The following is a 24,072-nucleotide window of genomic DNA, read 5'->3' on the forward strand; positions in this document are numbered from 1 at the left end:
CCCATGCCTGGCGTACCCAAAAGGAACACCAAATTTTTTTTTTCAGTCTTTCAGCTTTTAATATATTTAATTAATTTCTATTTTTTAATGAATCATCATGAGATACAGTTACAGACTTACAAACTTTTGTGCTTACGTTTAACGAATACAATAATCGAGTACCCATCCCTCCACCAGTGCCCATTCTCCACCACCAATGTTCCCAGTATCCGTCTCTCACCATCCCCGCCCCCCCCCCCCAACAGGCCTCTGTGGCAGGGCATTCCCTTTTACTCTCTCTCTTCCTTTGGGTGTTGTGGTTTATAATAAGCGGTCATCGTGTTCAGTCTATAGTCTACCTTCAGCACACATCTCCTATCCCGAGCGGCCCTCAAAGCGTCCTTTACTTGGTGGTCCCTTCTCTATCTGAGCTGCCTTTCCCCCCCGCATGTGAGGCTGGATTCCAAGTTGTGGAGCAATCCTCCTGGTTCTTATCTCTACTATCCTTGGGTGCTAGTCTCCCATTCTGTTACTTTATATTCCACAAATGAGTGCAGTACTTCCATGTCTGTTCCTCTCTTTCTGACTCTTTTCACTTAGCATGATACTCTCCATATTGGTCCACTTATATGCAAATTTCATGACTTTATCTTTTCTAACATCTGCATAGTATTCCATTGAGGAACACCAAATTTCTAAACAAAATTCTCTACACAAGGGCTTTTACACTCAGCCATATAAGATTTCAGGTTTCTCAAACTAACTGAAAGATATCAAGAAATAAATAAACATCAAATTCACAAAGGAGAAAATTAAAAGTCAACAAACATTTTTAAAAAAATCTCTGAAATAAAGAAGAGACAAATGAGGCAAAAAGGAATCCTTCCAGTTACGAGAAAACACGTGGAGGAAATACCATGCACTATGAACCTGACCTTTGCCAAAACCATCTAGAACCTATTCTGGAAAGTGCTTTAGGAACACACACCCAAAGTCTCCATTTCAAGGCTGATTAGACCCCCTTAGAAAACTGTTCGAAGGAAATGCCCAGCAAGCATAGAAGAGAAAAAAAACTTGTCTTGGTTTGGGAGCCACACCTGGCAGTATTGGGGGCAATTCCCAGTGATGCTCCAGGGACATGTGGTGCCAAGGAGTGAATCCAGGCCTTCTGCATGAAAACAATGTACTGAATCCTTTTTTATTTTTAATTAAATCACCATGAGATAAACAGTTACATAGTTGTTTATGATTGGGTTTCAGTACAATGTTCCAATATAAGTCCCTTTACAAGTGTGAATTTCCGACCACCGTTGTCCCCCAATTTCCCTCCTCTACCCTCACTCTACCACTATGGCAGACAATTTATTCTCTCTGTCTATCTTTCTCTTGTACTGAGTCCCCTAAACTCTTTCTCTGGTCCTATAAAGAAAGATTTTTAGTTTTTGTGCCACAACTAAGTGGTGCTCATGGGTCACTCCTGGCAGTGCTCAGGGAATTACATGTAGTTCCCAGGATAGCATGATGGCGAGTCTTATGTCCTCCTTAACCCCTGTGCTCTTTCTTTCCAGTCCCTCTATAGAGATTTTTATGTACCAATAATTTTGCCCTTTTACTATTTACAGTGGGAAATACTGAAACAAACTAGGAGGGTAGTGGCTAAGTACAATGTATTTTTTCATTTTTTGTTTGCTTTTGTTTTAGATTTTGGTGCCACAACTGGCCACACTCAGGGCTGACTCCTGGCTCTGTAATCACTACTGGCAGTGCTGAGGAGACTAAGTATACAGGGGTGTGGGGATCAAACTCGGGTCAGCTTTGTGCAAGGCAAGTGACCTACCTGCTCTACTATCTCACTGTCCTCATATATCTTTTTGGTGATATATTATTAGTGTTTAAAAGGAACTTTATAAAAATTTACATCATAAGGGCAGATGTTTTGGATAAGTTTATTACAAACATGAAAGACTTTTAAAATATGAAAACAATAAATGAAGTATAAAAATACATTTAAAATAGTAAAAAGATGACATATTCACTGTGGCTGGATTGTAGTAGTTATCTTTGTTTGTTTTTTGTTTTTGGGCCATACGTTACTCCTGGCTCTGTAGTCAGGAATCACACCTGATAGTGCTTGGGGGACCTTATGGGAAGCCAGGGATTGAACCTGGTTGACTGCATATCTGGATTACTATACTGTCTCTCTAGCCTCGCCTTTGTTTTTAAAAAATAACCAGGAATTATTGGTGATGGAGAATGAGCACAGGTGGAGGGATGGGTACATTGTATGACCGAAACGTAGTCATGCAAATTTGTAAGTCTGTAACTATATCTCACGGAGATTCATTAAAATAAATTTTAAAAATAATAATAACTGTAAATTAACCTTACACTGAGAGTTACTGGGGTAGAAAAAGTCACTGTCATTTTAATCAGAGCCCTTCTGATTGTGAAAAGGTTGATCTGATCTTTTCTCACTGGAGCTAAAGCACTTAAGTCTCTGGGCAGCTGAGAAGGCTGCAGAGGAGGCAGGGAGAGGTGATAAGAGGCTTCTAGGGAGGAAAAACTGGAAGTGAGGCTTGGAGAAAAAGACTGAGTGGGATATAAGTAGAGAGAGAGAGAGAGTATACCAACTTTCCAAAACATTTTTTGAAAACAGTAATCTAAATTCCTTTCACTGTTAAAACATAGAATATGGACCTAGAAACACATCAGAAAACATCATTTCTGCCAAAACATACCATCACATGAAATGACTCCTACAACATGTCTGTGAAACAGTGAGTCCTCTATGTTCAACGAGCTGAACTATAGCTATATCAGGTACTTTATTCCAGTGCTCACAGTAGAGTTTCCTTTCTAATTACTAGTAATTTCAAGACAAGGCTCTTTTTCATTTGGTTTGGGGGCAACACCCTGCAGTGCTCAAGGGCTGTTTCTGTCTCTATGCTATGGAGTAACCCCTATAGGGATTACTTGGGCTTGGATAGGAGTGGGAGGACTGAGGGGGGCCTATGTAGTGCCAATAATTAAACCAGGATTGGCTGTATGTAAATCAAGTGCCTTAACCCCTGTCCTATCTCTGGTCCTTCTATAGCCATTGTTAACCCGCACTTACCTCTTAGTTCGGGTATCATGAGTTTCCAGGAAATGCCTTTGCGCTTCATGTTTAGAATGATGATCAGCAGCTAATGCGATATCAACAGTAATAAGTCCTAAATTAGCTGACCCAGCTTCAAGCCAATAGGCCCTTCGTAAAACTGTAGGCTGCAGTCCAACTCTGGGATTATTTAATTGCTCAATGTACTGTCTCACTTGAAAATCCTGAATTGCTGCACTTATTCCTTCCCCAACCGATTGATTATGGAGATTACAGTTTGCAACTCGAATAGCACCCATCTAAAGTTGAACAAAGAGAAGGAAACAAATTGTAACTTCTATATTTTTAAGCAATTTATAATAAAATACAGAATAGGTAATTACTTCAAATGCATGAAAGAGAGAGGAAGAAAAGTCCAAAGTGGAAATAAAAATGCAGCAGGATACAAACAGATGTTCACTGATTTAAAAAGAAAAACAGATGAAAAGAAAAGAACTTAAATCTAAAGGAAAACTAGAGAAGGAAAGTTAGAAGGGTGATAATTTAAAGAAAGGACAGAAACTGAACAAAGCTTAGTTTTATGAGTAACTAATAAATCAAAGATGGCAAAGGAATATTTCCAGAACCCAGACAGGGAAAAAAAAAACCAGGAAGGCAGGACTAGAGTTATGGTGCACACAGGGCAGGACACGGCCCTAAAGTCAACCCCCATGCTGTATGCTTTCCCCTCCCAAAACCACCAGGAGGAAGTACACTGCCAAGAATTTCCTTAAGCCTCTCCCTTCTCCCCCTTACAGCCACAGTTAAAAACTAAAATCTAGTGCTCCCTTCTCTATCTGAGATGCCTTTTCCCCTAGCATGCATGCTGAAAGCAGGCTATAGACTGAACATGATTGACACTTGGTGCCTCTTTTGCAAACCACAGCACCCAAAAGGGGAGAGAGAACAAAAGGGTACCCTACCACAGAGGCAGGGTGGGATGGGGGGGTGGGGAGTGGGGGGGGGAGGGATACTGGGATCAGTGGTGGTGGAGAATGGGCACTGGTGGAGGGATGGGTACTCGATCACTGTATATCTGAACCCAAGCAGGAAAATTTGTAAGTCTACAACTGTACCTCATGGTGTTTCACCAATAAAAATTAAAAAAAAAAAAAACTAAAATCTAAAGACTTTCTAAATAAAATCCCTTAAATGCATTATTAATGTATATCCCAGCCACTAAACTTCTATAATCAGTGGAAGAAAAAAAAAAGCAGTGAAAATACTCTATGAGGCCATTTTAAAGATAACAGAAATAAGAAACAGAAAGCTAGCTTCTAGAATAGGGCTTCTTAAACTTTTCCACTCGCTACTCCTATCTACCCGAGATATTTTCACATGATACCCAGTACACATAAAGGAGAAATAAATCAAACATTTACCAGTAAATCATAAATTTTAAAACAAACTTCTCACAACATCCACATTTGGCTGCCAAGCCTACATGAGGTCACTACCCACAATATAAGAAGCTACTAGAATAGAGTCAGTGAGAAGGCAACTATAGTAAAAAGGAAATTATTAATATGTACCTTTATATTTGTAGCACAGCCATGCTCCACAATATAAACATCAGCTCCATCTACTGCTAAGCGAGTCATCGTATACTTCAGATCATCTGAAGTTGGGCAAGGCCCAGGAATACAACTCAGCTACAATAAAAAGAGATTAACTTAATTTAATCTTAATTAAGGTATTTAATTCTTCATCATGAGGTCATTTTTTGAAACAAATTATTTTACTTAAATAAGCAAAAACTGTCTGTGTGTGTGTGTGTGTGTGTGTGTGTGTGTGTGTGTGTGTGTGTAAGCAGGGGTTTATGGCACAGCAAGCTATAATCAGGGCTTATTCCTGGCTCAGTGCTCAGGGAACACTGTTGGTATAGCTTGGAGGACAATATGGGATACAGGGATCAAACTTAGGTTGGCCAAATACAAGACAAGCACCTTACCACTATATCATCTCTCTGGTCCCACATGTGAACTCTTAAAAAAATTTCTTGGTTAAATTTCATTTTTTATCATAAGTGAGATTAGCAGCATCATTTAATGAGTTAACAACTAGAAAAATAATTATAAATATATTCCTTTCCTATTCAAAACAAAAGTAGCAAGTCAAAACTAGCAGATATCTGTTATTAATAATATTAATAAAGAATAACAAAGTATACTGTTAAGAAAAAATGCTACAAGTTTATAAGAATTACATGCAAGTTTAAAGCTGTAATGAACTTTCCATAATATACAAAGGAAAATACATATTTATTTTCATGCAGAAGCACAAATACATCCACTGCACAAGTTTAGGTTGAAAGAAAATGTACTCTTTACAAATTTCCTGAGAGATGGAACCTCCCCGCTCTGTCTGCTCAAAAGTGGCAGAGTTAGGTATCTAGCATTATGGTCAGAGGTCCACATCAACTCATTCCTCCACAACAAACAGAGTTTGAACATGGATCAGAACTGACAGTAAAGGGACACGAAGAATGAGATAAAACCAAGACTTTCACCATAAATGTGATCCCACTGCTGGAGTGTCTGATATTTGCCAAAATTCAAACTAAACCACTTGAAGATGGTGAATTTATTCTAAGTCAATAAAGTTAATTTTTAAATCCTAATGCAACATAAAAGTTAGTAAGGGTAAATTTATTCTAAGTAAAATAGACCTCAATAAAGTTAACACCTTAAATTCTAATGCAACATAAAAGTTTTGAGCCTAAAAAAGAGCAAGGGCTAGGGACAAGGGAAGAGAGATAAACAGGAAGGGAAGATACCTCCAAGCATGTGTGAATTATCTGTAAGAAATGAACTGTCTAAAATGTATGCATGAAAGAACTAATTAATCCCCTAGAGTCTACAGATGTGTTTATAACAAGAAAAATCATTTTATCACAAATTTCAGATAATCCCCTATTGTTAAAAAATAGAGATTACAGGTGATTTTAAAATTAAAAGCAGGATGGATCATTTTCAATTCATAGCAACATGCAAACAAAAACAGTTTGCATGGCAAAGTGGGGGAAAGACACAAAGAAAGAAATTAGAAAAGAAAGAACACTAAACAATAATTAACTGTCCTGTAGAATTATGGCCAATTATTGGTTTGCTTTTTTTAAAATAATTGCCAGATTTTCAAGAATTTCCAAATTGAGCACTTACCTCCCACCCCCATATTACCCTCCTTGCGCGCGCGTGCGCACACACACGCACACACACACACGCACAAGTGCTACCAGTTTCCCAAATTCATTAGAGAGAGTATTTACTTCAAAACAGTATTTCACAAGTCTGGAGATTGGTACAATGGGTACCATAGGTACAATACAATAGGTAGGGCACTTGCTATAAACAGCAGACCCAGATCTGATCCCTGGCAATCCACTGGTCCTCTGAACCCCACCCTCAGGAGTGATCTCTGAGTGCAGAGCCAGAAATAAGCCCTGAGCACCACCAGCTGTGACCCAAAAACCAAAAATAACAGCTACAACAACAAAAAAGATGCAAATTCCACTCTCTGAATGAACATAAAAATATAAAACTAAAGTATGTTTTAATAATATTCTGTATTTTAAACAGAATAAGATAACTGGTTAAAACTCTGAAAAGCAAAGTATTAATCTAAGAAACTGGACTAAAAAGTTTATTTCATGGCTTCACATACTTAAGTAAAGCTGGTGTTTCAACCTTTTACTTAAACAATACATAATGCTTACAATGCCAACATATTGTTAACATACCTTGGAGTCACAGAACCGACGGTCAATTCCATGCTGACAAATGATTACTGATTTTGGTCTTTCCAGTTCATACTCCCGACATACCACATGAAAAACAAAGGTCTGCCCCCACTCCAGAAGATAGGCCAGCTACAAATGAGCAGTAACAAGTTGAGAGCACTGTTAGCACATTGAAAAGTGTCAGAACAAAACTAACCAAGAATATCAACAAAGCTCAAAAGTTCTGACACTTCTAAAGATTAAGTGGATTGGTGGGGATTGGGTGTAGAAGTAGTGGTGAAGATGTCAAAAGAATCACCTGGACCACTGCAGACCAGGGATGCCCACCTCTCCATGCACTGCTTATTTCTTACACCAAAAACCAAAGTTCTACGGACAAAGTGATGCTATTTGGCTTGTGGGCATTATCTGCTTCATAATATCATGAACACTATTTTTAGCTCTGACATAAATATTTTATAAGTATTTTTTAAAAAGGAAAATTCTTAGAAATTATTCTGTAAGTGGAAAAAGAGTGTTTTATCAGTGGCGAGTCAATTACAAAATTTTAATACATAAATTGATTTCCGGAATAGTTCTGAGTAAATTCAAAATCTTGGAAGTATCACACAGAACTATATAACTTTACACCAAAGAATGTTAATTATAACAAACCTGTATCTAACTCATGCAATTGCTAAGAAAATTCTGAAAGAAGGCTGATCATCCAAATGGTAAAGTCATCCAAATGGTAAAGGGTAGCCTGGTCATTAAACATCTCTTTGAATGCAAAAATTGTAATCCACTACATCTCATCAGGGGTGTGGGAAGAAAAGTAAAAGAATGTCAGTCATTTAAGGGCCCCACCTGTGGTGCTGTGACCTTGGCTGTAAGGCTTCCAGCCTGTATGTCAATCAGCCAAGCATATTCCAAGGAATCACTTCCCAGGGGAAGACCCTCTGCAGAGAACATGGCGTGCGCTCTCAGCTGCAGTCCAGACAAGTTGATGTGGCCTTCCCTAAGTACCTCATCCACAGGCGGTCGCTGCTGAAACATAAGAGTCAGACTACAGATGTACAGGAAAACCAGTACAACTGCTGGGGCTTTTCTCCCAGGGACAGAAGAAAGACGTCAGGATCCATAGCTCCAAACTGAACCTCACACCCATAAGTGGTCTCAGTAACCATCTTCAGTGACATCCACAGAGCCCAACCACAAAGCACGCTAGTGAAGCCCTAAAAAGAACACACATCTCAGGGTTAAGGAGATGGCTTAAGGGGCTAGAGATGTGGTTTGCATATAGGAGCACCATGTCTGATGATCATCATCACTGGCAGTCATCACACCTCCATTCCCCCAAATACCACATCTCTGCTCTGTAACTGCATCAATGAATAAAAGGAATTAGTATAGAGCTACTCGGATTGGAGTTGAGCATCCTCCACCCAGATCCTCCAAATTCCAGTAGGCGGGGGTCACACCCACCACCTGGTCCCCTGGCGCCGTGTAATCCCATCAGCGGCCAAGACTCAGAGACTATAAAATCCAGCTCCTGGAACCGCGCAGCCGCATTCACGGCCGTGCAACATCTTATCACAACATCTTTTTATGACATCTTATTATCTCATTTCTACTTTGGACAAACTTTCAGGCTATCAAATGTAGCCTGCCCACAGGGCAGAGTCTGGCAAACTCCCCGTGGCGTACCAAATATGCCAAATACCAGTAACAATGATGGGTCTCATTCTCCTAAAGAGCCTTGAATATAATCTCAGGGCTAGGATGAAAGAGACGTTACTGGGGCCTGCTCGAGGCAATCGACGAATAACAGTATAGAGCTCACGGGGAAGAAAGAGGCAATATTTCGTGGAGAAATACAGATCATGAGATTGATATTAAAAAGAAAAACAGGGAAGAGTAAATATTATGAAGATCATAAAATGAAGAAACTCTTAAGTACATTTTGAGAATTAAATAAATATAAAAATTACTTGTTTCACAGAGAATAATTTCCAAATTCACTATTGAAAAGCAGCAAATATTCCAAAGACAAATTTTATTTGCCAAGTTAAAAGTGTGAACACACCTAGCACTTACCATCTCAAACACAACCCACAGACTCACTCAGTACACACTCCTTAGGGTAACAATTCAAATCCAACAACTTTGGAGACTGAGTGAAAGTGAAACCAAAGACAGCTTGGTGGGAGAAGAGTCAAGAAGAAATCATACAAACAAGGGTGCAGGTGATCCTGCTTTTGCTTTGGGAGGGCAGGTGCCCCCTTTGTCCTGGAATCCCCCATAAGATCCTTCCTCATCATGCTTACCTGCACAATAAAATAGTCCTGAGGCACTGGACTGAGTACTAAGCAAAGTCCTTTCCTTCTCCTGAACTGCCCTTTCAAGACAGGTGGCAGGATTCTGCCCCAACGGTGGAGATCCTAATCTCATTCCTGATCTAGATCTGGAGCATTAACCCATGGTACTCTTCTCCAAGTGTCAGGGTGGTGTAAAGGGGCATTAGGTTAACACAGTGACATTGCTGTAATTTGTGTAATTAAACTACATTCGGTGTGAGCCACCAATGGTATGTGCCAGTGTCAATGTGCTATGGTAAGCTGGCCCCAGGTAGGCCTGAGCTTAAAAATGGACATATTCCCTCCTGCAGTCTGGATACTTTACTGAGTATCTTGAAGAAATTAAAAAGTATATGGTAAGAGTGTTCAATCTAAAGAAAAAGTCACTCATATGTAAGGAGATTATGTGCTAGCTAGTTCTGGTACTAGTTAAAATAAATCACTACGAAGATTTTCAACAGAACCTAACAACACTTTATACAATTTTCCCTCCCATATGTATATTACAAAGTGTTACTTCTAATTTCTAAGCTGGGTCAGAGAGCGAGTACAGATGCTAAGGTACTCGAGAGAGATTGTACAGTTGCTAAGGTACTTGCCTTGCATGTCTAACCCAAGTTTGATCCATGGCACACATAAAATCTCCCAAGCCCTTCCTGGAGTGACCCCTGAGCACAGAACCAGAAATAAGCTGTGAGCACAGCCAAATATTCTAAATTAATAAATAAAATATAATACTTGAGATCACGTAAGTATAGAAAAAGTCTGGAAATGATTCTCTCCCATACATATTCATACAACTTCTAGAACTGTTCAAGTCTCTACCTCAAATGCTATTTTGCATAAACTGAGGTTCTGTCACATCCACATTACCTGATAGTTATCACTGACAAACACAGTCAGCGGTGAGAGGACAAGCTGCAGCATGGTCTCCCTAAATCCTTTCTTCATTTCGAAACACAGCCTTTCCAAGAAAGCTGTGGGGCACTCAGGACCATCAGTAGTTCCATGCTAAAGTCAAACAAAAGAATGTAAACAAGACAGAAAATATCAAGACCAAAGAAATGCACAAAATGAATTATATGATTAAGATATTATTTTTCAAAAATAGTGAGTTTAAATAAAAACTAAAAATCTGCCTATATTCCAGTCAGAACATTAGGTAGAGTGAATTAAAAAAAAAAAAACCTGCCTGTATCCCAGTAAGAGGTTTAGGTTTGCTAGCTAGCACTGAGAGAGCCTAGCCTGCCTTAGTGATGTCTCTTCTTCAGTCCTAGAACATGATGTGGTACTTGCATCAGATAGGCAGAGGAACTAGTGCCATCCTCCTAGTCTGCTGTATGGCAGGTCTGGGTCCTTTGGGAATTGATGCCTTATTCCAAGTTAGCCCCAAGGGTCTCTACAGAGTGAACCAGGAACCTGTGCTAGACCCAATACCACCTCCAGGACCAAGCCTGAACCCTGACTTTACAGCTGATCCACCTAAGGTCCCAAAGTGGTCTGGACTTGGAAACAGGCTAAGATATTTAATTCTGGTATAACCAGTATAGTCATTGGTTTACTATAAATCCATGAATTTAAAGTTACACAGAAATGCAAATGAGGCCTTTGATGAGGTCAAAGCAGAGAACCAGAAAAGAAAAAGACTAATGATTGTGAAGAAAATCATAAAGCAGCTCTTTGAAGACAGGTCTCAAAATCTAAATTTTACAAATGAAAGTGTGTGTCACCGACTTTCCTGACTGCTGAATCTTATAATCCACTTCAGAGTATAAGTACTCACAACAGGAAGACGCCCATGGACTCTGTACAAGTTGATGAGAACAGTAATATCCCAGGGACGCAAACTCAGTGGGTGGATAGACTTGGATGAACTTTCATTCTCCATGCCCACCGCAGTCCACCCTGAGCTGGATGACGTTGACAGCGACAGAACAGGACTAGAAATGACTTCTTCAAAATCCATATACATGTCATCTTCCCCAAAGTAATTTTCCTGAAATTTCAACAACCAAATGCCATCAAAAGTCAATAGCAGCTCTTCACTATGGAGTTCAGTGTGTAATGTAAGCTAAGGATTCAGAGTCCCTCCCCTCAAAGTAGAAACAGTTTTTTGTTTTGTTTGGGACCACAACCAGCAGTGCTCTGGGCTGTTTTTTTTTTTCCTTTTCTTAAAATGTAGGCATACTGCTATTTATTCAGCCACTGATCAAGCTGAAGCAGGGATGAACTCCACATTACTTTTTTTTTTTAAAATCCCTGATTGAATATCCATGAGATAGACCATTACCAAGCTGTTAAAGATCGGGTTTCAGTCATACAATGATCCAACACCCATCAGTGTACATTTCCCACCACCAATGTCCCCCATTTCCCTCCCGCCATCCTCTAACACCCTGCCACTCACGCACAGACCCCTATTTTTGTTCAGTATGGTTTGCAATACAGGTACCAAGGATCATCATGTTTGTTCAGGGCTTTCAGGATTTTTATCAGGACAGAAAGGCTAGAGTATCTTTTTAACTGGGTGGCAGCTTTGGGGTGTGGACATGACTGCTGAGGCTTCTGTGAGTCCAGGAAGGTTGAAGAAAATAGCACATCCTGACCCTGAGAAAGCCTGGAGATTTCAGTCACAAAACCTGCATACCAGAAATTTCTGCAGATTATATCTCAGTGCAGCGGTCCATCTAAGACAATGGAGTCAGGCCAAGGACATGGTGGCGATTTTGGATTGTGGAAGCAAGCGGCTGCCAGGAGTTCTACTTGGGTGGGCACCAGACTGACTCATCCCCCCTCCGATTTACCATGGTCTGTTCAGCCTTGCTCAGGTCTGAGATTAACTGCAGCTTTTGCTCTCTTTCAAGATTTATTTATGGGTCTCTGAAGGAAGGCTGAGAAATGGGTACTCAGGGCTCATGCCTGGCTCTACATTTAGTGATCACTCCTGATGGGGCTCGGGGATCATATGTGGCGTTAGGGATCAAACCTAGCTCAGCTGCATGCAACCCTGCCTGCTATATTCTCTCTCCACCCCTCAAAGAGGGCACAGGAAGATATACATGCTTAAGGCACCCACCAACTTGGCTGCTTGGCAAAAGTTCAATGGCAAAAGGACAGACAACTGTCCTTAAAGCACACACCAACTTGGCTGCTTAGCAAATACGCAGTGGCAAAAGAGCATAATAGGTTGCAGATATTTATAAGTAGTATCACTTCTTTTAATACTTCCTTAATTATTCTGAAAAATAAATTTAAATAAATCCAATTAGGTAAATATTACAATTCTTATATTCAAATTGGAATATTTACCAAGAATGTTCTATTAACTTCAATAATAATAAATTTGGATTACTAATAACAAAAGCAAGTTTTATAAACTAGTATCAAAATATCCTTTCACATAGTTCATCCTGGTTTTTTATGCAGAAGCGTTTCAACTCAATATTCGATTTTTTGCACCAGAATTTAAATTAATTTTTAATTAAAAAACTGTCCCAATTGACTCTGAATTTAAATTTTACCTATTTGATCTGTTAGTTGTGATCAAAAGTTAAAAAATTGCTGTTAACACTGTTAAGTGCATTCGGACTTTTTTCACTGCACTGTTAATTGCATTAAATTAATGCAAATTTAAGTGCATTACATTTGTTCAATATTTAAGTGCATATTGGACAAAGTCAGTATTTTGGTAAACTCCACAGTATGATAACTGACACATTTATTTTCTATCTAGTGTCTGGATATCAGGTCCACTCATATGCTTTGAGGAGGAAGAATGCTGTAAGTCATGAATCAATGGCAGTCAAAAGCTTCTGCTTTTCCCTCTACTATCTACTGTTATCTGTCTCAAGTAATAGTGATTTCTACTTAAACTCTGATTAACATCTTAACAACTGTCCTTATTGCGTAAATTCCAGCATAAATATAAACAGTGGGTTTTATTCTAAACTACTAACATTAAAACCCTACAGGCATCTGGAACAGCACAGCATTTCTTTCAGAAGGAGATGTACAGTGCAGCTCTGGAATCAAGCTCCACAGCTCTGGAGACTTAGAATTAAGGGGAGAGGAAGAATGTAGTATATGAATGACTTACATGTAGAATGTGAATGACTTACACATGACTTTCAAACTCAACAAACATCACTGTCCCAACAACTCCTCCACAGGACTGAGTTTTTAAATTTATTTTGAGAGTCTCTGGTTTATAAAGGGCTGGAGCGATAGCACAGCGGATAGAGCTGCCTTGCATGCAGTCAACCTGGGTTTGATTCCTCTATCCCTCTCAGAGAGCCTGGCAAGCTACTAAGAGTATCCCGCCCGCACGGGCAGAGCCTGGCCAGCTCCCTGTGGCATATTTGATATGCGAAAAACGGTAACAAGTCTCACAATGAAGACGTTTCTGGTGCCCGCTTGAGCAAATTGATGAACAACGGGAGGACAGTGCTACAGTGCTACATATATAGTTTAATTGATGTTGTCATAAGTAGGAGTCGGTCACTGACTTTTTAAACTACTACAAAATACTGTCATTAATCAATTAACATATTTGAAATTACTGATTATCAATAAAATATACTTTCAAAATTACTAACTTCTTTAAAAAGCTAGCCCAATGTTGAATTATTTTTATTTTTTCATTTTAGTACTAGTACCCATATTACTGTTTTCTATTTGCAGTATTACCATCCCAGGCCAACCAACAGTGTGCCAAGATTCTTCCATGACCCCCACAACGTCTCTTCCCCCACCCTGTTTACCTTTCTGGCACCCTGAATCACAAGTCTACTGGCCTTATCTCAACATGTTTCCATTGGGGAATTCTAACCTTTTGTTTTATTTCTTTATATTCCACATGAGTGTGATTATCTGGTATTTGTCTTTTTCTTTCTGACTTACTACACAAAGTTCTCTTATACTTCTACTGTTGCACTAATTACAATGTATTGAAAAGGTATTGAAATATATTAATAAATTTATGAAATATATGTATATTTATATGAAATTATTATATTATGAAATATATGTATTAAAATATGTCTATTCCACATTCGAGTTCATTTCTTTATAACATGTTATATTTCATCTATTTCTAGCAAGCAGCTCAATTCCTAGACCCAAACTGAATGCAAAAAAAAAAAACCTGAACCATGAAAAATGCTATTTTGAAAAAATGAATTTGTTTCAATTTTTCAAAATGAACAAATTCATTTTGAAGTCTTTACTAGACCTGTGGGCATCTAACTAGTAAAGATAATAAAGATATGTATCCTCAACACTGAATTATCAAGTTTTTCTAAATGGTCTCAGCTTCAATTAAATATTAATTTCTATTCCTATGCTTAAAATGATTAGGTCTTAGGATCCAGCAATATGGCACAGTGGGAGAGTATCTGGCAGACAGGCATGAAGCCGTAAGCTGGATTCTGCAACCAACCACACCACAGAGTGTGACTCCTGGCACTACAGGTGTAATCCTCAGACCACAACAAATATGACCCTAAGCACACCATAATGAGGTGAATGTGCAATGCTAATACACCAAAAGAGATATGGACACAACAACAAAGGAAAGAGGAGAGAAGCATACATACATACATACATACATACATACATGAAATATGTCACGTTCTTTTAAAAACATACCTTTATACACAAAAAGGCATTGAGTAGAGGTCCATAGAGAGTGATCTGGGAATCCGGAGAAAGTTCCATTTCTACATGAAGTTTATCAGGTGGAAGTTCAGAGGGATCCACAGGTGGGCGTGGGGGAGAAGGAGAGGAAACGCTTCTGTCTGCCATTTTCTGGGACGGCCTCAGAACAGAAAGCATTGTTTCCTCCATTTCTGACACTGAAAAACAAAAAACAATGTTTTGGGGAAGATGAAGTATCTCTGAGGGGTTGTCCGGGAACTAAGAATCCTGCTTCACAAATATGGAAACAACTACCCTGAAACACTATCAACAGTCTACTATGTAAACATGTCTGAGTGATTAATAGTTAAAAATGCAAAAAGAAGCACCTGCATTGAAATGCAAAGACATACACAAATCAGACTGCAGATGATCAACATAAAGCTCTTTTTAAAATAAACCACATTTGAAGGTGGTACACTGGGGCCAAGGGAGTCAATAAGTGCAAGAAAAAAACGATAAGTTATTAAAGGCACCTAATTTGTGTTGTTTGCTTTAAAAATAAATAAATAAAATAAGTCACATTCTTATCAAATCCCTACAACAAATTTAGGGTTCACTTAGATTATTCAAACGGCTTTGAATCTCTGTATCAAATTTTTATAAAATATGCCCCCCATGAGCGGCTCTCTGGCACGGCCATGGCTCCAGAGGCAAAAGGACTTAATCCAGAGCCCAGCAGCTTGCGGCAGAAAAGTAAATGGACCATGCGTTAAACTACAGGGCCATGCCTCCCTGGGAGGGAAAGGTCATTGCTCCCTTCCGCCTTCTGCCTCCCCCCCCCCACCCGCAGCAAGGTGGTCACCATCTCAGAGCTTATAGGAAAGCCAGGTATGAGCCGGTGGTGATGGGGCAACTGCAGTCTCATGGGAAGGGCGGGCGGTACCAGCTCATCCTTCATGCCCTACAGAGGTCCTGAGTTGCCCCCCACAAGCGGCTCTCCAGCAGAGCCATAACACCAGACGCACAGAAACCAATCTCGTAATTATCTGGCTCTTTGCAGAAATCCAAAATTATATGATTCTCATAACCTGCTATAGAAAACAAAGTATTTCACAATGCCTTTTCAGCAATTCTGATTGTTGGGGGGTAAATTCTAAACAATAATGGTGCATATTTTGTCGAAATAATGAATGTAATCAATGTAGAGAAGAGTTAAGTGGAAATTATTTGCCTCACAGGCATTGGGAGGGTTGGGAGGGGGGTATATTGGGGTTCTTGGTGGGGAAAAATGAGTACTGGTGAAGGGAGAGGTGTTTGATCATTGTATGATCGAGACTTAAACCTGAAAGCTTAGTAACTTCTCCCACAGTGATTCAATAAATAAATATAGGACGAAAAATAAATAAAACTATAAAAAAAAAGTAAGGTGGAGATCATGCCCAATTCAATCAGCTAATCAGTAGCTGAACAAATAGCAGTACTCCTACATTTAAAAAAAATTTTTTTTATAAAATAACATCTATAAAAATAAATAAATAAATAATGTCTGTAATTGTTCTTAACTTACTGGAAAAATGCAAAAAGAAAAATCACTTTACTAATTCTCTCTTAGGACCTAGTAAAGGTAAAAGGTAAAGGTAAAGGCCCTCCCGTTGATCGTTGATTTGCTCGAGCGGGCCCAGTAACGTCTCCATTGGAGACTTTGTTGTTACTGTGTCTGGCATATCGAATACTCTCGGTAGGGCACATATATGTCAGGGAAACTATGATGACAATTGTTCACTTGATCACTTGACATCCTATTACTCATCAGTGCGCTCGAGTGGGTGCCAGTAAAGTCTCCATTTGTCCCTGTCACGTGCTAGTGTAGCCCAATGGTGTTTGCTCGCTCCAGGAACATGAAGAGCCTTAAACCGATCGTTCAGGGTCTTGACGGAAGAAGTGTGACCATCTCATAGGTGGGCGGCCACGCAATCTCTTGACGTCCCATGGAATCCAGTCGGTAATGCCTCTAGTCCAGCAGTCATCTCCAATCTCATTACGTGTCCAGCCCATCTGATTTTTGGTGCCTTGGCAAACAACACAGCATCCCCAATTCTTTTTTTTTAAATTTTTTTAAAAATTTTTATTAGTGAAACACCATGAGGTATAGTTGTAGACTTAGAAATTTTTGGGCTTGGGTTTCAGTTATACAATGATCGAACACCCATCATCGATGGAGGTCGGAACTCTAGATTCTTTCTCTCATTTGAGTGAAGTGTGATACTTCAAGCATAGCTCTTTCCTTCTTGGGAGACCTGAATAGCTTTCTCATCCTGTTTTCGTACGGCCCAGATCTCTGAAGCGTATGTTAGTGCAGGAAGAATGGTGGAGTCGAAAAGATGTGCCCAGAGTGGGAGATTCTTCATCCTCTTTACAACTTCTTTGATGCTCTTAAAGGCACTCCACACCACTCTCTTCCTCCTGCGCAGTTCTGGCGCCAAGTTGTTCCTCATGTTGAGTTCTCGACCCAGGTACACATAGCTGCTGAATTCAGAGATATTCATTCCTTTGAGAGCAAATGGAACGTCAGGGACTAGTTCACTTTTCATGAACATTGTCTTGGTGAGATTCAGTTGCAGTCTGACCTTTCCACACTCACAGTTGTAGTCGGCCAGCATTTGTGCTGCTTGGCTAATGTCTGGTGTTATTAGAATGATGTCATCGGCGAAGCAGAGCTGGTGTAGTTGCCTACAGTCTATCTTCATTTCCATTCCTTCCCATTCCCAAGATAGAAACTGCCAGCAGTGAGCCACATCTATTCAAGTGTAATCGTCCGATTCGGGTTGTTAGGCATTCAAATGAATGAATGAATCAATCAATGCTTATGGCCAAGTTCGCGTTGACAAGGACATCAACACCACTGATGCCTCTTTTGTTGCATGTTCCGAGGAACAGTTCTTCTCCAGTATCGAAAATGGCGTGATGTGATTGACGCCTTCTCGTCTCGGTTAGACCAATCATGTCGTACTTGATCTTTCACACTTCTACCATCACATCCCCGATGGATGCATCTGATGCCAGCATACGTGCATTGAAAGTACAGACAGTCATTTTTGTCCTTCGTGCTGGCAGCCTAGTTCGGCCTTGAGATTTTATCAGCCTCACCTTCCTCATCCACTACCCAGCCACCACCACACTCCAAGACGCTTTCTGGACACTTTCTGGACGCTCGGGCCAAGACTCATGCACGAGTGAAGCCCCACAGAACCAGGTAATTGGAACTCTGTTACCTTGGACTCCAGGCTCAACAGGACCAGGAACAGAGATCCTCTGCCTGCTCCCACCAATCTCCAACCAAGGAATTAAAACCAGAAGTCCCACCCTACCCTGCCCTGTCTGCTTCCACTAACCTCGGTGACCCAGAGATTACACACAGAAGACCCACCCTACCCGTACCAGATAAATACCTCATTGGCAGACCTTCACTACCTCCACTACCCAGCCGCCACCACGCTCCAGGACATTGTCGGGACACATAAGACACTTAATATCCATCTTTCAAGATGACCGCACCATATTTGATAGGGTTCAAATATGGTTTGAACCATAGGAACACATGCAAGGGTGATTAGAGGCCGCCCTAAAAGCCTCTATCCCTTTCGGAGAGCCTGGCAAGCTAATGAGAATATCCCACCTGCAAGGCAGAGCCAGGCAAGCTATCCATGGCTTATTCGATATGCCAAAACCAGTAAATACAATGGGTCTCATTCCCCTGACCCTGGGAGAGCCACCAATGCAACAGCATTAAGGAGAATTGTTAAAAAATACATTAAATAAACAACATTTTATAAAACAAGCACTTCAAACTAAATCCACACAGACCTTGCTTTATATTTCGGATCTGTCGAGCTTGACAAACTTTGAAGAAACTGCTACATTCTCTAAACATGCCATAATCCCATGCTGTCTGTGATTTTCACCTGTGGCTCCCTTGGAATACCCTGAGAACCCATACTGGGGTCTCCTGGTCTCTGGATGAGAAATGCTAGATTACACAAGAGCAGCACCAATTCATACAGCCATGAGGGCTAAAAGATAACAGGACAACTGGTAAACTGCTTGGAATACCAGTCCATACACAGTAAATAACCAATAAGAGCTAGATAATTATACTGAAATCCTTAGAAAATTTCAAATGTACATAATTTTGTCAATTTATTTTAACAAATAGAGGCATTTCAAACTTTTAATTTCTTCTTGTATTTTTACTACCAATTCTAACATTAGACGAGACATTTAATTATATGAAATTATAAAATATATATTTTATTTCCCACATGGGCAGAGCCTGGCAAGCTCCCCGTGGCATATTCAATATGCCAAAAACAGTAATGAAAACAGGTCTCATTCCCCTAACCCTGAAAGAGCCTCCAATCATTGGGAAAGACGAGTAAGGGGAGGCTACTAAAATGTCAGGGGTGGGAGGAATAGAGACGTTACTGGCGCCGGCTTGAGTAAATAGATGGACAGTGATACAGTGATAGAGAGATATTTTATTTTATTTAAAATTTATAAGAAAATTTCTAATTTAAAATGATATAAATTACTTACATGATTGTTTTAACTGTTCATCTGCTTTTTGAGGATAAATTGGATGCCATGTATAATCAATTGTAAGCATGACACTTGGAACAGTCCAGCATTCAACCCATCCAGCCCTTCAGAGAGTAGAACAAAGATTCTAGTCAGGTATTTATTTCTTTATAAGTTTAATAATTTTAATAACTTTAATAATTTCTTTAATAACTGTAGGGTAGCAATGGGTTTGTCCTTTCAGCCTTGCTGCAGGGGTTAAGAAGACTAACCTGGCCTGAGGACTGTGGTAAGACGTCCTCAGGAGGAACCAAACTGTAAGTTGATATAACTCTTACCGTGCTCATACAGAATGACATTGCTAGAAATATTAGAAGTAGACTTACTACAACTATTTAAGTGGATTACTAGCTGAAGAAAGAAGAAAGTGACACACCCTGAATGGGATCCCGACCTTAAGCAGATCTCCTAGTAATCTGGAGTAATCTCTTTAGATGAGATTTTATCCTTGAGCTAATCTCCTGGAGGAGTGGTTTTACCTCTCTTTGTTGATTTGTTAATGTTCAACCCACCTTTGTGTCACCACCCTATATGTTTGCTAAATAAACTAAGACTGTAAGAGGGAGAGGGCCAGAGTCAGAATCCAGAGCAAAGGGTTCCAGAGAGAGCAGAAGAGCTCCAGAGAGAGAGAGATTGGAAGAGACCAGAGGAGAGACTACAGAGACAGAGTCAGAAATAGAGAGACAGACAGAAGAGAGCACAGAAGCAGAGCACAAAAGAGGAGCCATTCCAATCCTGTCCATACACAGCGGCTTGAGAGCACCGAATACGGATGGCAAGGGAGAGCTGCCCCAAGAGCCCACCAACAACACATCATCATCTTCACATCCCTCCCCTGTGCGCATGCGTAAGATATATTTTTTACAAATAACAAAGAGAAGTTCCTGGTGATAAAATTTATTCATTGATTCTTTTGCTTATTTTTATAATTATTTTAACTTTTTAATCCTAAGAATACCCCAACGAAACACAAAACATTCAGATGACTGAGGTACTCACTCCTCCTGAGTAACGTTGCGCCATTTTGGTTGAACTGCTTTCTGGCCACTCTGACACTCAGCAGGAATACCAGAGTCTTGAGCTTTATTTGGATGGCAGTTCTTTACCAGCATAAACAATGAATATTTACTAGGGTGGCAATCAGGTAGAAACAAATGAAGATCAACATCTTCTCCCTAAAAAATAAATTTGTAATAACCTCCAAAATGAAATAGATACCTAAACAAATGTTACTTTATTGTCACTAAATTATAATTTACAGTCAAGCCCATCCAAAAATATCTGGAAAATAAATTTGAAAGCAATTGCACATAGCAACTTTTACACTGAATAGTCAAAAATAACTGGAATAAATTTTTATATCATCTAAAACTAAAATTCTGATTAAAATGTTTATATCAGGGAAATTACTGCTCAATTTTACATAAATACAAGAATGTATGTATATCTTGCAAGTAACTCAGTTAAAAATAATGAAAGTAAAAATCATTCTCAATGCTTGTACTTCTATAAATCTTTTTTACTTTAATGCTTAGTCTTCCAATCTATGCTGATTTCTTTAAGGCAAAAGTCATTTCATATGTCTTGGACTCTTTTACTATATCACTGGCTATCTGGTGGGTATGCTGTTTGGTAACAGTAGCAAAGAGTTAGAAGAGTGAAGACATTATGACCATGATGGAAAATGATTCGTTTCTGAAAAACAAAAATACCATCTAACGTGAGTTCAAATGAAGCATGTTCTATATTTTTTCCAATTTTTACTAAAGTGTAAGCTAATTTTCAAAACTACTGTCTCAGTTATAGTTAATTCTTGATTTTTCAACTGCCCTCTTAGAATTCTGAATGAACATATCAAAGGATCTTCATTCAGATTTCTTTCTTCCTTCTGGGCTCCCCTAATCTTGGTTCATCTGGATACCTGGTATATATAAGAATACAAGGCAGAGAAAAGAGCTCTAACAGTATGTTGTCTGGGTTCAAATCACAACTTAACCACTCTCTACCTACATGACAAGTTAAATGAGTTCTGCAACTTGGCCTTTACCAGACATAAGAAAGACTGATTATTCCCTTCAAAATTATTTTCTGAATTTATGACTACACTTAGGAATGAAATACAGAAGTATAAAATCCAGTTCACAAACAAGGTGAACTGCATAGTTAGGACTTAAAAGAACACAAAGGTAAAGGTAAAGGTAAAGGCCCTCCCATTGATCGTCGATTTGCTCGAGCGGGCCCAGTAACGTCTCCATTGGAGACTTTGTTGTTACTGTGTCTGGCATCTCGAATACTCTCGGTAGCTTGCCGGGCTCTCCGAGAGGGGCGGAGGAATCGAACTCGGGTCGGCCATGTTGGCCGCTTGTAAGGCGAACGCCCTACCGCTGTGCTATCGCTCCAGCACAAAATTAGTCAAAAGAGTAAATCAGCAGTGCAGGGAATTTACTTCACTGTCCAAATTCTCAAGACAGACCCTCTTAGGAACACAACCGAGAAGAAAACTACAGCAGTCCAAGTGCAATGGAGGGCAGAAGATAGATGTGCTCCAGGAGATCAAACCACTATGTTATAAATGGTGAATAAACCATTTGTTCAACTACACTTACTCTTTTTTTTTTTTATTTAATTTGTGGTTTGTTTTTATTTTTTGTAATGGATCCCTGTGAGGTGCAGTTACACACTTACAAACTTTAGTGGTTATGTTTCAGTCATACAATGCTCAGTACCCATCCCTCCACCACCGATGATCCCAGTATGCCTCCCTCACCCCTACCTCTTCCCACCCCTGCCCCCGCCCCGTTTCTGTGGCAGGGCATACCCTTTTGCGCTCTCTCGCTCTCTCTCTCTCTCTCTCTCTCTCTCTCTCTCTCTCTCTCTCTCATTTTGGGTGTTTGTTCAACTATACTTACTCTTAAAGAGAACTTGGTGTTACATGTAGCTGGAACAAAGTCCGTAAAAGGCAGAGAAAAATCAATGTTCAGTGTTTCCCCACATGCTGCCAGATACACTACATATAAAAGAGAGAAAAGAGAAATTTAATGTTATTAAGTTTTTAAGCTAAAATTATCTTACATATCCAAAAAAAATTAAAGTATGCTGATTTCAAAAATTCTAAAATTTAATTCTATTAAAACTACGAAGTCAAAACTAAGTTTTTTATTGGCATTTTTCTGAATGAACAAACAAAGCTAAATCTAATTTTAATTCTTACCATTTTCTTGTTGTTTAGTGGAACAGTCAATCCAATTGTGTTGATTAGCAGCCCAAATCATTTCAAACTGATGAAACATGATTTTGAAGTTCCATGTGTAGGGAACAAATGAGAACATGTCTGGAGCGCTATCACTAGACCAGTCTTGTATTAAGTCTAAAGGGTTGGGGTTGAGACAGAAACAAAAAGTAAAGGAAATTGAGGAAAAGTTAAAAGAAACACTGCTTTAAACCTTATTTTTCAATGGACTCAAACTTCTCCATTCTATTTCATACATACTTATATAAAGGTAAAAGTAAAGGCCCTCCCGTTGATCGTCGATTTGCTCGAGCGGGCCCAGTAACGTCTCCTTTGGAGACTTTGTTGTTACTGTGTCTGGCATATCGAATACTCTCGGTAGCTTGCCGGGCTCTCCAAGAGGGGTGGAGGAATCGAACTCGGGTCGGCCATGTTGGCTGCGTGCAAGGCAGACGCCCTACCCGCTGGTTCAGTAAAGAGTTTTGCCAGGATTTACTTAACCATTTTCTAAACTTAGATATTTAGAATTCTCCCCAAATTTTATAGTCTATATTAATGGTTTTCAATTGCTGGTACATAAGCATAAAAAGGTTGAAAATAGTACATTATATCATATAGGTAATAATATATGTATATTATATATGTAATATTGTATTACATATAATCCTATCATTTATATATTCTACTTTGTTAGTATATATTCCAGGTTAAAGTTTATCAAGGTTACTATAAATGAGACCACCAAAGAACTCCTAGAAATAATAAACAAATACAGTAAGGCAGAAGGTTACAAAATTAGTACACAAAAATCAATGGCATTCCTGTATACAAATAATGACAAGTAGTAGCACTGTCTAGCACTATCCTCCCAAAAAAACTGTCCAAACACTGTCCTCCCGTTATTCATCGATTTGCTCGAGCAGGCCCAGTAACGTCTCCATTTTGAGACTTCTTGTTACTATGTTTGGCATATTGAATACTCTCAGTAGCTTGCCAGGCTCTCCAAGAGGGGCAGAGGAATCGAACCTGGCTCGGCCAGGCTGGCTGTGCGCAAGGCAAACGCCCTAGCAAGGCAAACACCCTACCGCTGTGCTATTGCTCCAGCCCTGTCCTTCCATTGCTCATCAATTTGCTCAAATGGGCACCAGTAAAGTCTCCATTGTGAGACTTGTTGTTACTGTTTTTGGCATACCAAATACGCCATGGGGAGCTTGCCAGGCTCTGCCGTGCGGGCGGGATACTCTCAGTAGCTTGCTGGGCTCTCTAAGAGGGATGGAGGAATTGAATCCGGGTCAGTCACGTGCAAGGCAAACACCCTACCCATTGTGCTATAGCTCCAGCCCGATGACTAGTAGAAAAAAAATTAAAAAGACTAACTCCT

At 39.6% G+C, this 24,072-nt stretch overlaps 1 protein-coding gene across 3 annotated transcripts in view; it reads right to left on the reverse strand.

Annotated features, from left to right (window-relative positions):
* The window catches only part of BLTP1 (bridge-like lipid transfer protein family member 1), a 191,387-nt gene that overhangs the window by 108,602 nt on the left and 58,713 nt on the right, over positions 1-24,072 (reverse strand). For all 3 annotated transcript variants that reach the window (XM_056134547.1, XM_056134545.1, XM_056134546.1), the window contains exons 16-26: positions 22,674-22,829; positions 22,372-22,469; positions 20,462-20,637; positions 19,421-19,527; positions 14,837-15,042; positions 10,974-11,186; positions 10,064-10,201; positions 7,701-7,880; positions 6,855-6,983; positions 4,648-4,767; positions 3,095-3,375 (exon numbers count right to left, since the gene is read on the reverse strand). In XM_056134547.1, coding sequence (XP_055990522.1) covers positions 3,095-3,375; positions 4,648-4,767; positions 6,855-6,983; positions 7,701-7,880; positions 10,064-10,201; positions 10,974-11,186; positions 14,837-15,042; positions 19,421-19,527; positions 20,462-20,637; positions 22,372-22,469; positions 22,674-22,829 — 1,804 coding nt within the window. The remainder of the gene's footprint in view (positions 1-3,094; positions 3,376-4,647; positions 4,768-6,854; positions 6,984-7,700; positions 7,881-10,063; positions 10,202-10,973; positions 11,187-14,836; positions 15,043-19,420; positions 19,528-20,461; positions 20,638-22,371; positions 22,470-22,673; positions 22,830-24,072) is intronic.

Source organism: Sorex fumeus, unplaced genomic scaffold (assembly GCF_029834395.1).
Source record: "Sorex fumeus unplaced genomic scaffold, SorFum_2.1 ptg000099l, whole genome shotgun sequence".
In the NCBI taxonomy this organism is placed as follows: Eukaryota; Metazoa; Chordata; class Mammalia; order Eulipotyphla; family Soricidae; genus Sorex; species Sorex fumeus.